This window comes from Eptesicus fuscus, chromosome 21, assembly GCF_027574615.1.
Source record: "Eptesicus fuscus isolate TK198812 chromosome 21, DD_ASM_mEF_20220401, whole genome shotgun sequence".
NCBI classification, from domain to species: Eukaryota; Metazoa; Chordata; class Mammalia; order Chiroptera; family Vespertilionidae; genus Eptesicus; species Eptesicus fuscus.
In genome coordinates, this window is record NC_072493.1 from 42,138,727 (window position 1) to 42,150,181 (window position 11,455).

The 11,455-nt window shown below is 62.2% G+C and overlaps 1 protein-coding gene and 1 non-coding gene across 3 annotated transcripts; both read left to right on the forward strand.

Annotated features, from left to right (window-relative positions):
- The first annotated feature begins 877 nt into the window (after positions 1 to 877).
- On the forward strand, positions 878 to 9,987 carry NOP53 (NOP53 ribosome biogenesis factor). Of its 2 annotated transcripts, XM_008154417.3 has the most exons (13): positions 878 to 1,131; positions 1,589 to 1,653; positions 3,387 to 3,495; positions 4,131 to 4,330; positions 4,638 to 4,708; positions 5,584 to 5,679; positions 6,802 to 6,906; positions 7,001 to 7,216; positions 7,701 to 7,876; positions 8,082 to 8,148; positions 8,840 to 8,916; positions 9,035 to 9,091; positions 9,311 to 9,987. In XM_008154417.3, exons 1-13 carry the CDS (start codon positions 908 to 910, stop codon positions 9,315 to 9,317), a joined length of 1,470 nt encoding a protein of 489 aa, XP_008152639.3. In that variant the 5' UTR covers positions 878 to 907; the 3' UTR covers positions 9,318 to 9,987. The 2 variants fall into 2 exon arrangements, with proteins under 2 accessions (XP_008152639.3, XP_054566760.1); XM_054710785.1 differs by lacking the exon at positions 9,311 to 9,987 and having other exon boundaries at positions 9,035 to 9,095.
- LOC114227384 (small nucleolar RNA SNORD23) lies at positions 8,192 to 8,301 on the forward strand. Its single transcript, XR_003613427.1, has one exon. It is a non-coding gene; the product is annotated as a small nucleolar RNA SNORD23 (small nucleolar RNA).
- Positions 9,988 to 11,455: the final 1,468 nt, after the last annotated feature.

Genomic DNA, 11,455 nt, shown 5'->3' on the forward strand with positions numbered 1-11,455 from the left:
GCCGGGGTGGCGGGCGCCCGCGTTCCCAGGGCCCGGCTCCTCCTTCCCGAGGCTCCGCTGAGCGACTCGGCGGGCTCCTCCCCTCCCGGCGCCTTCGCCTCCTCTCTGAGCCCAGAGCAGCCTCCACGAGGCCCCGGGCCCCTGGGCTGGGTGCCAGGGCCGCCGAGCTTCCTTCCTTATTTGTAAACAGGGAAGACTTGGTTGGGTCCGAGATGAAGCGCAGGGCTGAGGCAGCGGCAAGGGCTAACGTTCAGGTGCCAGGCTCCATCGTAAAAGCTCCGCAGGAATGTATTACCTCGTTTATTCTCCAGGAAAGTCGATGAGACAGATGTGCTGTTAGCATCCCCGTTTTACAGACGGGGAAACTGAGGCGGAGCTCCGCCCGCAGCTTGCCCAAGGTGAACGCCCTGGGTGTGCGCCTGCGGAGTGCAAACAGCGTGTTCCTAACATGCCTCGCCTGTGCATTCCCATGCTTCCAACCTCCACATCCCGAAAGCTCTCGGATTGCCAGGATTCCAGGGTTGGTACACTGACCGGCCAAGCGTTCCGAGATTGGAACGTGCCTTGCCCCGAATCTGCCAGTAATGGTTCCGATTTTCCTTTTCTTAGAAGACTATTTAAAAAAAAATAATACTCAGATTTAAAAATATTCCTGGGCGTCTGGGAATGAGGTTTGGCCGGGGCGAGAGCCAAGTACCTAAAACCCGCGGCGGACGGGAATCCGCAGAGGAGGGAGGAGCCATTTACCCTTTCTCAAGATGGCTGCCTCCCTGCCCCTTGGCTCCTCCCATCCCCTTTACCAAGATGGCGCCCGCCGCCGTGAGTCCCGGAAGTGGGCGGGAGATCTGCGCGCGCATGCCCCACGCCGGATTTCCGCTGCCGGCAGCTGGAGTCTTCCTTTAACAAGATGGCGGCAGGGAGCAGTGGCGGTAGCGGCAAGCTCCGCTCGAAAAGCGAGGCCGATTCCGGCTTCCTGGGGCTGCGGCCCACTTCGGTGGACCCAGCGCTGAGGCGGCGGCGGCGAGGCCCAAGAAATAAGAAGCGGGGCTGGCGGCGGCTCGCGCAGGAGCCGCTGGGGCTGGAAGTCGATCAATTCCTAGAGGACGTGCGGCTACAGGAGCGCACGAGCGGGTGCGTGGGGCGGGACTTCCGGCTGTTGGGCCACGTTCTATCTGGTCCGGGGAGCCCGAGCGGGCGGGGGACTTCCGGGGTGCTGGGAGCGCCTGTGCTGGGGACCCTGGGTGGGCGGCTGAGGGGCTTGGTCGGGTTACCAGGTACGGGACTCCCCGTTAAGTTAGAATTCAGGGAAACCTGTCCTGTAATCTTCTAGAGTCTTTATGACCCATGCACCCAGCCTGGCGTAGTGGACTTTAAGTATTGCGTCCTGTAAGCCGCCGGGAGAAGCCTGAGCCTGCAGGGGTCCCACCCCAGCAAGACGAGGCTTGAATGAGCCTAAGCGGAAGCTGGGCCCTCCCTGCGAGGCGAAACCTATTCCTCCCGCAGCACCTTGCTTCCTCCCGGACATCTGTGGCTGACAGTCTTTATTTTTTTATTTTTGTGGCTGACATTCTGTATTTCCATCTCCCAGTGGCTTGGTATCGGAGGCCCCCGATGATAAACTCTTCTTCGTGGATACTGGCCCCAAGGACAGAGGTGAGGAAGGGCTTTGTGGCGTTGCTAGGCAATGATTGGTGTTGTCTAGCCCACCTCAGCCTCCGAGAGTCTGCGCGGATGACATGGCTTGGATGGCAGACACTTCCTAAGAGGGGCTTCACTGTAAACTGGAAGGTTTGGAGTGGGCCGGGGTCGCGCACCTCTGACATGAGGCCGTAATGTATGAAAAAAAGACTTATTCCCGGCACCTGGGTGCAGGGGGGCTGAGCCCGAGAAAGGCATCAGCGAAGAGAGCAGGGAGAGAGGTTTTTATTCCTCCTTGCTGGCTGCGGGCTGCTCTGCTGACGTCAGGGTCCGGTCCGTCCTTGGTTCCTCCCTGGGCCAGGTGTCTGGTTATCTGAGCTATGCGGTGCTCAGGGCTGCAAGCTTTTTGCAAGATGTCTGCTGAGCACAATAAGTCTTTCTCTGCCCCGTTTTATTCTCTTTAACCCTTTCAAAAACAAGAGGGCCTGGGATGAGCAGAAAGCAGGCCGGGCCCTAACTTAAAGGAGGTATCGGATCTCAGTGCACAGAAAAGGCAGCAGGGGTCTGTCTCGATGAGTAGATTAGACATAAAATAGCAGGGCTCATCAATTTGCCGAAAAGCAAGTCAAGGACCTGCAGTAAAGGAATCAGACCAGTTTTAGTTAATAAAACCTGCTTTAATAAGAAGTAGAGGGCCCACTTGAAGGAGTAGGTGAGAAACTGGTCTCAACCCGCTGGTTATAACTTGCCGGAATGCAGGGCCGGGAGGTGCTGAGACAGGTGGGGGAGTGAGTGAGGGACGGTGAGGGTGTCTGTCAGCACCTGGAAACCGACCGGGAACAGGCTCCTGCTGTAACGGGGGACAGAGCAGGCGAAGGGGTCTGCTTCATGGGAACGCTGACAGCCGTGTGGAGCACATGCCAAGCGGCTTCAGCAGCAGGACACCCTTCCCGGTCATGGAGATCAGTCCAGGGACCTGTTCTCACCAAAGCGAGCGGACCCAGGTCAGTGAGGGGCCGGGCCCGCTTTCAGGCAGAGGAGACCTTCAGCGAGGGCAGGGGGCTGCTGACGAGGTGGGTTTCACAAGAGGGGATCTGGGCTCAGGCAGGGCAGTCAGGACAGCCCCGTGGCCGGTGAGGAAGCAGGGAAGGCTGCGCCGGTGGGAGGGAGGTCTCGGGAGCAGGAGGGGCGTGTGTAGGTTCTGCTTTAGGTTCAAAAGAGGGCAGAGAGGCAGTGGCTGCGAGCTCACGGGCTGTCCCCGCTTGGCGCCCACACCGCCCTGCGAGGTCGGCGTTGACACCTCATTTGGGAGCGCAGAGGAGCGGAGTCGTTTTCACGCGGTCCCGCGGTGAACGGGAGGGAACGGGTTCTGTCCTGGAGCTCTTGCTTCTCACGGAGGTTTTAGACGTAAAAGGCTGTTGTGCTGAGAATCGGCCTGTCGGGTCCCGAGCCCAGCTCCCTGGCCACCTGCTCCTTCCTTGTTGGTCTTTCTGGTTCTGTGGCCGTGTCCCCGCCATGTCCGGAAGCCTCTTGTGTGTGGGCTGTGGGGCTGACTCCCTCTGCGCCCAGCACAGGGCTGGTCCAGCTGGCCCGGGGGATGCGTGTGGTGGGGGACGGAGCCTTGGGGGCGTCCTTCCCCAGGCAGGGGCCTGAGTCAGCCCGGGGCCCCCAAGTCTGTGGGGGGTGAGGAGCTGGCCTGGGACAGGCGGAGGCCCAGGCCTTGATTCCTCTCCTCCCTCCACTCCCAGAGCGCGACAGGAAGAGGACCAAAGGCCAGAAGAGGCCACTGCTCCTCAGGAAGCCCCTGCGGGTGGACCTGGTGCTAGAGAACACCTCCAAGGTCCCTGCCCCCAAAGAGTGAGTGCCCACACTCGGCCCTGCTTTCCCGCGGCCTGGGCCTCCTGCCTGTGCACAGCCCCTCACTTCCTGCCCGGAAGGAGCTCCCGGGGAGGGAGGGGGAGGGGTGGGTCACTTGGAGGGCCGGGATGGGGTCAGATTTGGGCTTTGGAGAACGATTAGGGAGAGTGAGGCAGGCCCGGGGGGCTGTGGCTGGAGCAGGCGAGGATGAGACCTGGACCTGCCAGGGACTCGGGATGGGGGGGTGGGGGGCAGGAGGTGGGTCAGGCCGGGCTTAGTGACTGACCCTGGAGGAGGGGCAGGTGGTCAGGCGATGGGTGGAGGGTGGGTGGAGGGTGGGAGTGTGGCAGGAGGAGGGGCATGCTGAGGTCGGCGTTGTGTGGTGTGTGAGGTGTGAGGTGCCTGGGAGACGTGGGGCAAGGGCCCCAGGGCATTGCTTTTTGGGCCTCAGGCTCAGAGAGGCCTGGGCTGGAGACAGACCTGGCAGATGCTCTCTAAAGCTGCTGGGAGGAAGCTGGCCTGGGAGAGGGGCTGCTGGAGGCGGGGTGCCCAAGTGGTGGGGCGAGCAGGGGTGGGGAGTCGGGCCCTTCCCGGGCTCCCCTCACCCACTTTGCCTGTGCGCTTCCCCCGCCCAGCATCCTTGCCCACCAGGTCCCCAACGCCAAGAAGCTCAAGCGGAAGGAGCAGCTATGGGAGAGGCTGGCAAAGCAGGGCGAGCTGCCCCGAGAGGTGCGCAGGGCGCAGGCCCGGCTCCGCAGCCCTCCTGCGGCCAACGCCAGGCCCGGGCCCCAGGACACCGCCGAGCGGCCCTTCTACGACCTCTGGGCCACAGACAGTGAGTGCCGCTGTCACCTGGGGGCGGTCACAGCGCGTGATGTCTAAGGGGTGCCCGGCGGGCGTCTCCACCCTCCTCGGCAGAGTCTGGAAGTGGCGCCGGAGGGCCGGCTCCCGCCTCAGCCCCGCGCTCTCCTGCCTTCGGGAGCCCGCCAGCTGCTTTTTTCCTGGTTTCGAGACCCCTCGGGGTCTGAGAGTCAGTTCTTCCCTTGCCCGGGCTTCAGAGCCATCTTTGTGAAAAGGGGGGGTCGGAGGGGTCATGGCGGCTCCCCACACGGGCCAGCCCCCAGCACCCTCTGCCTCCGCAGACCCTCTGGAGCGGCCGTTGGCTGGCCAGGACCCCTTCTTCCTGGAGCAGACCAAGAAGAAAGGAGTGAAGGTGAGGCTGCGCCCGAGTGGCGTTCCGGGCGGTCAGGGGTGACGGGCTGGGGAGCAGGGGACGCCCTGCATTTGGGCCGCAGAGCTCGGGGCTCAGAGCCCGTCCTGCTGGGACGCACCTGGCTGGTCGCCTCTCAGGGAGAGAGCAGGTGCTTCAGGGCAGCCCTTGCCGCAGAGAAGATGGTGCTGAGGGTTAGGGACCTGGGGAGCCTCCAGGCCAGGCAGTGGCAGGGGGGCGGGGGCGTCCTCAGGAGTCCCCTGCAGGGTGGGGGAGGGTGGGGGGAGGCAGAGGGAGCAGCTCAGGTTTCAGAGTTTTATTCTGCTGATGTTTTGTTGCCAAGGAGAGGGTGGGATATGGGTTGTGAGGAGACGGGGTTGAGGTGGGAGGGGGGCTAGGGCAGGGTATCCGGGGTGACCCCCGGCTTCTGCTGGGGGGGCCAGGGGCAGGCAGGGGGCAGGGACGAGGAAAGTCTGCAAGTGGAGGTGCTGTGCGGGTGCTGCTCAGCCCGGGGGGAGACGCGCATCGCTGGGGTCTGGTTAAGATGCAGAGGGCCCAGTGGGCCCGGGGTTGTGCGGCTCTCACAGGTGCCCAGGGGGTGGAGGGCTGCTCTGGGCGCTGCTGCAGGGTCAGTGACAGGCCGCGGAGACTAAGTCAAGTGCCACCCCCCCCCCCGCCCACCCCGGGGTCACGGGGACTGATCTCAGGAAAGGTGGGCAGAGCCCCGGCAGGGGGCTGGCTGGTCCTGGGGATGACACTCCCGGGGAACCAGGTGGCCATTGTCCCAGACACGGGCTCCCACGGCACCGCCCAGCCTGGAGCCCGTGAGGAGGGGGTCCCAGTGCTCCCCGGCCTCACCTGCTTTACGTTTCGTCCAGCGGCCACCGCGTCTCCACACCAAGCCGTCCCAGGTGCCTGCTGTGGAGGTGACGCCCTCCGGAGCCTCCTACAACCCGTCCTTTGAGGACCACCAGGTACGCAGCCCGCTCAGCCGGTGCCTAAGTCGCGGGGTCGGCCTTCCCTCGCCTGGCACGTTCTCCGAGCCCACCCAGAGCTGGGGCTCAGAGTGACCCCGTTAGTCCCAGGCCTGTCCTCCGGGGGATCGCAGTCCAGCGGAGGAGACAGTGACGACCCAGAGGCGCGGCTGGGAAGGGGGAACCCGGAGGGGACACAGCTGAGGGTGGGGCAGTGAGCTGTGGGAGGAGGAGAATGGGAGTTTCAGGCCGGTACAGTGGGTACAGCTCTCGGGAAGTTCCCGGCACGTGGGTGCAGAGCGCCTTAGTAAACCGTTAACAGACGCCTGTGGCCAAGTGCGGTTTGCCTGAGGCCGAGGGCAGTTTAGCCACAAGAAACCTGGCTGTGAGAGTCCCTGTTCATCTCAGACGTTTGTTGAGCACAGTGGGGACAGTGGGGACACCCCTCGGGGAGCACATGTTCCCCGAGAGGAACGAGGTCATGAGTAGGTGCAGGACACGCGTGAATGCTGTTCCACATCGGGCATTAGCGGGTGTCTGACAGCAGGAGTGGAGGGGACCCACATGGTCGTGGCGTGGTGTCTGCAGGAACAAATGCCGCGCCCAGATGGTGGGAGGGGCCTGGCCGCAGTCTGCTCCCCTTGGACAGGCGTGGGCGGCGGGGTGCTGGGGAGGGGGAGGGAAGATCATCGTTTTCTAAAAGCATGTAATGCTTTGCCATATAAAAACATGTAATAATTCCTGTGCCATAGGATTCGCCCACTTAGGGGCACATGTCGGTGGTGCCGCGTATATGCGCTGAGCCCTGTAGACATCACCGCAATGCTCATCGCCCCCAGTCCCGACCCCCCGTCTTAGGCACCACCACGCTCTTTCCTGCCCACGGACTTGCCATTTCTGGGTGTTTCATGTAAATGAACCACTGTGTGTGCAGCCCAGATTGTCCTTTACGGGAACTGGCAGGGAAGTCAGGAGCCCCCTCTGGCCGCTGCGGGGAGGGCGGGTGAGGCTGTAAGTGGGGATCCAGGGAGAGGAGGGGCTGGGTGCTGGGGTGGGGGACCAGGTCCGTAACTCCTGGAGAGGCCCCGGGGCTCCGCCCTTACCTTACCCTGTCCCCCCCAGACGCTGCTCTGGGAAGCCCACGAGGTGGAGCTGCAGCGGCAGAGGGAGGCGGAGAAGCTGGAGCGGCAGCTGGCCCTGCCCCCCGCCGAGCAGGCCGCCACCCAGGTGAGCCCACACCTGCCCACCCTCCCCTCCTCCGAGTCTCCCCTTCGCCTGGCCCCTGACACCCTCCCTGTCCACTGTCACCCTCTCCCCCCAGGAGTCTACATTTGAGGAGATGTGCCAGGGGCTGCTGGAGGAGTCGGATGGGGAGGGGGAGCCAGGCGAGGGCCAGGGCCAGGGGCCCGAGGGGGCTGGAGACCAGGCCAGAGATGACCAGTTCGGAGGAGCCGAGGCCGCCACGCCTGCCCGCCTGGCCGCTGTGGAGAAGAAGACAGAGCAGCAGCGTCGGCGGGAAAAGGCCGCCCGGATGCTGGTGAGCACCGTGGGCTCAGGTCTGCTCTCTGCTCCCGCAGCCTGATTTCTTCTGTCTTCAGCCCACTTTCTATCATGTCCGCCGCCCGCCCTCTCTGGTCCCTGCAGCCCGCCCTCTCTGGTCCCGCACCCCCCTTCTCTAGTCCCCGAAGCTGCTTTTTTCCCCTCCATTTGGGATCTTCGCAGCTGCTCTGCCAGCTGAGTGAGACTGTTTCCCAGCGGCCTCCAGACACCACTCTGGGTTCAGGGGATGCAGGGGGACAGGCTAGACCAAGGTCCTCCTGCCCATTCGGGGCGCTGGGGTTGATGGGTGAGGAAGGTTCGGGTGACCACAGCTGTGAGGAAACGAGCAGCTGGCCTGTTGTGACCGGGGCTCAGGTGGCCAGGAGAGCCATCCTGTGGGAGGTGGCGGGGGGCCCGGGTGGAGACCAGGCCCCGCAGGGCAGAGGGCGCTGCGCCGAGGCCTGACTCCAGCCGTCCTGCAGCGGGCACAGCAGGCCGCGGTGCGGGCCGCCCGGCTGCGGCACCAGGAGCTCTTCAGGCTGCGCGGGATCAAGGCCCAGGTGGCGCAGCGGCTGGCGGAGCTGGCGCGGCGGCGGGAACGACGGCGGGCACAGCGGCTGGCCGAGGCCGACAAGCCCCGCAGGCTGGGGCGGCTCAAGTGAGGCCCGGGGGGTCCTCGGGGCGGCCGGCGGGGTCCTGATCCCCATCCCAGTGCCCTGCCTGTGCTCAGCCTGGCCCTCCTGTGAGACCGTGTCTCCCCCGAAGCCCCGTGTCCTCAGAGGCCCACTGCCCAGCCCACTCCCCAACAGGGGTCTTTGGACTCTGCCTGGTCCCGGCCCCTGAACGCCTGCCCTGCTCTCCAGGTACCAGGCCCCCGACATCGACGTGCAGCTCAGCTCGGAGCTGGCCGACTCGCTCCGGACCCTGAAGGTACTGGCCCAGCTGGGGGTGCCGAGGGCTGTGCGGGGGCCCGTGCCCGGTGATGACATCATCCTTGCTCCCCGTGCCCCCCAGGGGCTGTGGGCGACACTATGGCTGCCCCCAGGCTGGGCCAGTGGGGCTGATGCCTGGGGGCTGAGGGCACGGGTCAGATTGCGGGCCCCAGGGTGCGCGGTAGCTGATGTGATGGGTTCAGAGGCCTTTCATCCCAGCCCGGCCCCGTCGCAGCCCCTGGTCTGCCGCCCTTGTCCTCTCCAGTCCCCGAGGGTCACCCTAAAGCGCAGAAGGGACCGTGTTCCTCCCCCACTCGGAACCTCCATGGCTCCCCAGTGCCCCAGAGGGAGCCCAGTGTCCGCCCGGCCACTGGCCTGCAGCCCCGTGCTGCCTCAGTGGGCCTGCTGTGCCCCTCTTTGACCCCTGACCCCTGGCCTGGCCTCGCCGCTCCCTCTGCTTGTGCGCCCCCTTCCACCTCACCGGCCTCCTTCTGTGATCCTCCAAACCCAGCTCAGGCAGCGGGAGGTCAGTACCGTCCCCCCGGGAGCTCAGGGCCGGCGGAGCCCTGGTGCCCGAGGCTCTGCTGACGGGAAACTAGTGAGCCTCCCCTGAGCCCTGGCTGGACCCTCCGGGAGAGGTCAGAGGCCTGGGGTTCTGCCAGCGCCCCTGACACCCCCTCTGTCTGCAGCCCGAGGGCAACATCCTCCGTGACCGGTTCAAGAGCTTCCAGAGGAGAAACATGATCGAGCCCCGGGAGAGAGCCAAGTGAGGGCCGCTGCCTGGGCGGGGGGGGGAGGGGAGGGGCCTTGGAGGCAGCCTGGGGGGCCCCTCCGGCGTTTGGTAGGCGTGCGCCACCAACCAGCTCGCTCTCCTTTTTCTCCAGGTTCAAGCGCAAGTACAAAGTGAAGCTCGTGGAGAAGCGGGCGTTCCGGGAGATCCAGTGAGTGACGCCCCCTTCTCCTTCCTGTGGCATCCACGGGGTCCCCAGGCCTGTCCCAACCTGGTAACTGTGCACCAGATGCACCTGAACCCAGAGTTGGGGGGCAGGAGGGTCCCCAAAAGGAAATGGAAGAGCCCAAACCAGAGGGGGTGTCAAGTGGGTGAGAACATGGGGCCCCCACTGCCCTCGTCCACCCTCCGCCCCCTCCTCTGTCCCCAGGTTGTAGCTGCTGCCGATGCGGAGCCTCACCTTCAATAAAGCACCTTCGGACCAACACTTGGGCCTCGCGTGTTACTCCCCCTCTGTGGGCAGCTTCTGTCTGTCCCCCTCTCGCTCACAGGGGTGTAGGTTCCAGAACCTTCGTGTCCTCAGCCCTGGTGAGAGCCCAGGACTAGCAGAGGGCCTGTCCCTGGGGGACAGAGGGGGCCCCCCTTTCCCATGAGGGTCTGAGAGGAGACGCGCTGGCAGGCTCGGGGGGAGCCCCCTGCTCTGGCCCAGGCGGTGAGGGGCGGGTCTTGATGACAGGCCTGTCACAGTGGGAGTGGCTTTCAGGCAGAGCCCTCACGCCCACCCGGTTAAGGGCGCTAGACTTACCATTTTACAGGCGAGGGAACAGAAGCATGGAAAGGGAATTTTCCTTCCCCCACACACCTATGTCATCTTTTCCGAAACCTTAATTCTCCAAGTACTAAAGGACTGTTGTCACTGTTAGTCATGGAGACGGTGCATGAAGAGACCAAAACCCGTGGCTGGCATCCGTGACCTGCCCTCCATTCAACCCTCTGCGGAGCTGGCTGTCACTGCAGTTGGGGTGAAGGGAGCCATTATGTCCCGTGTGCCACTGTTAAAAACCGTACTGTCCGTGTGAAAATAAAATTAGTTTTTATTTTTCTTGGGTAGAATCATACCATGCGTGGTTTCTAACTTGCCTTGTAGTGCATAGGGAATGAGCGGGGTCTACAAGGCACTTCCTGTTTGTCACAGCTCAGGGACAGAGCGTGTCCCATTCCACTCAGACGCCCATATTGCCCCTAGTGGCGCTGGAGCGAATAGCTGCACGTGCCATGTCACGTGTCTAGGTCAAGAGCCCGGAGTGAGTCTGGGCTGAAGGGAAGTATATCTAAGGGGTCATTTGACGAGTTGGGCTGTGCTGACCTTTACCCTCCAGCCGCATAGAGCCCACTTGTTCCCTCGTGGCTTCACGACCACGTGATCTTGCTGTTCACCTGTGCCCTTGAGGTCGAGCATCTGTGTAGGATCACGGCAATTCCCTCTTCTGTGCAGGTTCAGACCTTTTGACCATTTTTTTTCTAGGCTGTTTGTCATTTTCATGTTTGTTTATTTGTAGTGGCTCTTTATTACAGATCTGAAGTCCGGCATACATATTCCAAACATTTCTTCTGGGCTATTCCTTTTGACTTTGTCTAGTGTATCTTTTGTAAGAGACAAGTGTTCAGTATTTTTAGTTTTCTGTTAAACATATATTTTTAAAAAATATATTTTGTTGATTTTTTTTTTTTTTTTTTTTTTTTTACAGAGAGGAAGGGAGAGAGATAGAGAGTTAGAAACATCAATGAGAGAGACACTGATTCAACTGCCTCCTGCACACCCCTACTGGGGATGTGCCCACAACCACGGTACATGCCCTTGACCGGAGTCGAACCTGGGACCCTTGAGTCTGCAGGCCGACACTCTATCCACTGAGCCAAACCAGTTAGGGCAGCATTCTCTATTTTTTATTGCAGCCGCTTGGAAAGGTTTTTCCAGGACAAGGTACTTATGAAAATAGAGCAAGCAATTTAGAAAATAAATTGGTGAAGGGGGAGACATCAGAGCCCCCGCCCCCGCCCCCCCAACATCCTGTAAAACATCATGACTAAGGAACTGTTCCCCTCTCCTGTCTTAAAAATAAGAGGGAATGTTGTACAGACAAAACAGCTGGGTGGGGGCAGTTTGGGTGGGGGAGAGGTAGGATGGTAGGTTGAGGTGGAAATGGAAGCTTCCAGGTGCCTGCTAAAGAGCCCCAAACTATGTAAAACTCAACAATACAGATTTTTTTTTAAAGCCTTAAGCCCTGGCCTCTGACCCAGTAAACATCCTGGGGAATGAATCTGAGGAACCTGCTGGGAGAAGGGAGGAAACTCTTAATGTCCAGAGGTGGCCATCAGCGCATCCGCCCAATTCATGGATGGGGTGAGGTGGTCACAGCTGCTCAAGGGCAAACCCTGCAGCCTGGACGGGAGGCCGAGTCCGCAGGAAATTCACGCTGTTTTATGGCCTGGGGAAACGTGCCCGTTCCGTGTGTGCAGACGGTTCTGTGGCAAAGGCGTGTGCGTGCTTCACGGCACGTCAGTTACCTTCCAC

What these genes read in the sequence shown, in the direction of transcription:
- NOP53 (XM_008154417.3), top strand. Translation starts at nt 908, where the DNA reads ATGGCGGCAGGGAGCAGTGGCGGTAGCGGCAAGCTCCGCTCGAAAAGC. An exon ending in CTACAGGAGCGCACGAGCGG is followed by an intron (nt 1,132 to 1,588) that starts GTGCGTGGGGCG and finishes TCCATCTCCCAG; the next exon opens with TGGCTTGGTATCGGAGGCCC. An exon ending in GAGCCCCGGGAGAGAGCCAA is followed by an intron (nt 8,917 to 9,034) that starts GTGAGGGCCGCT and finishes CTTTTTCTCCAG; the next exon opens with GTTCAAGCGCAAGTACAAAG.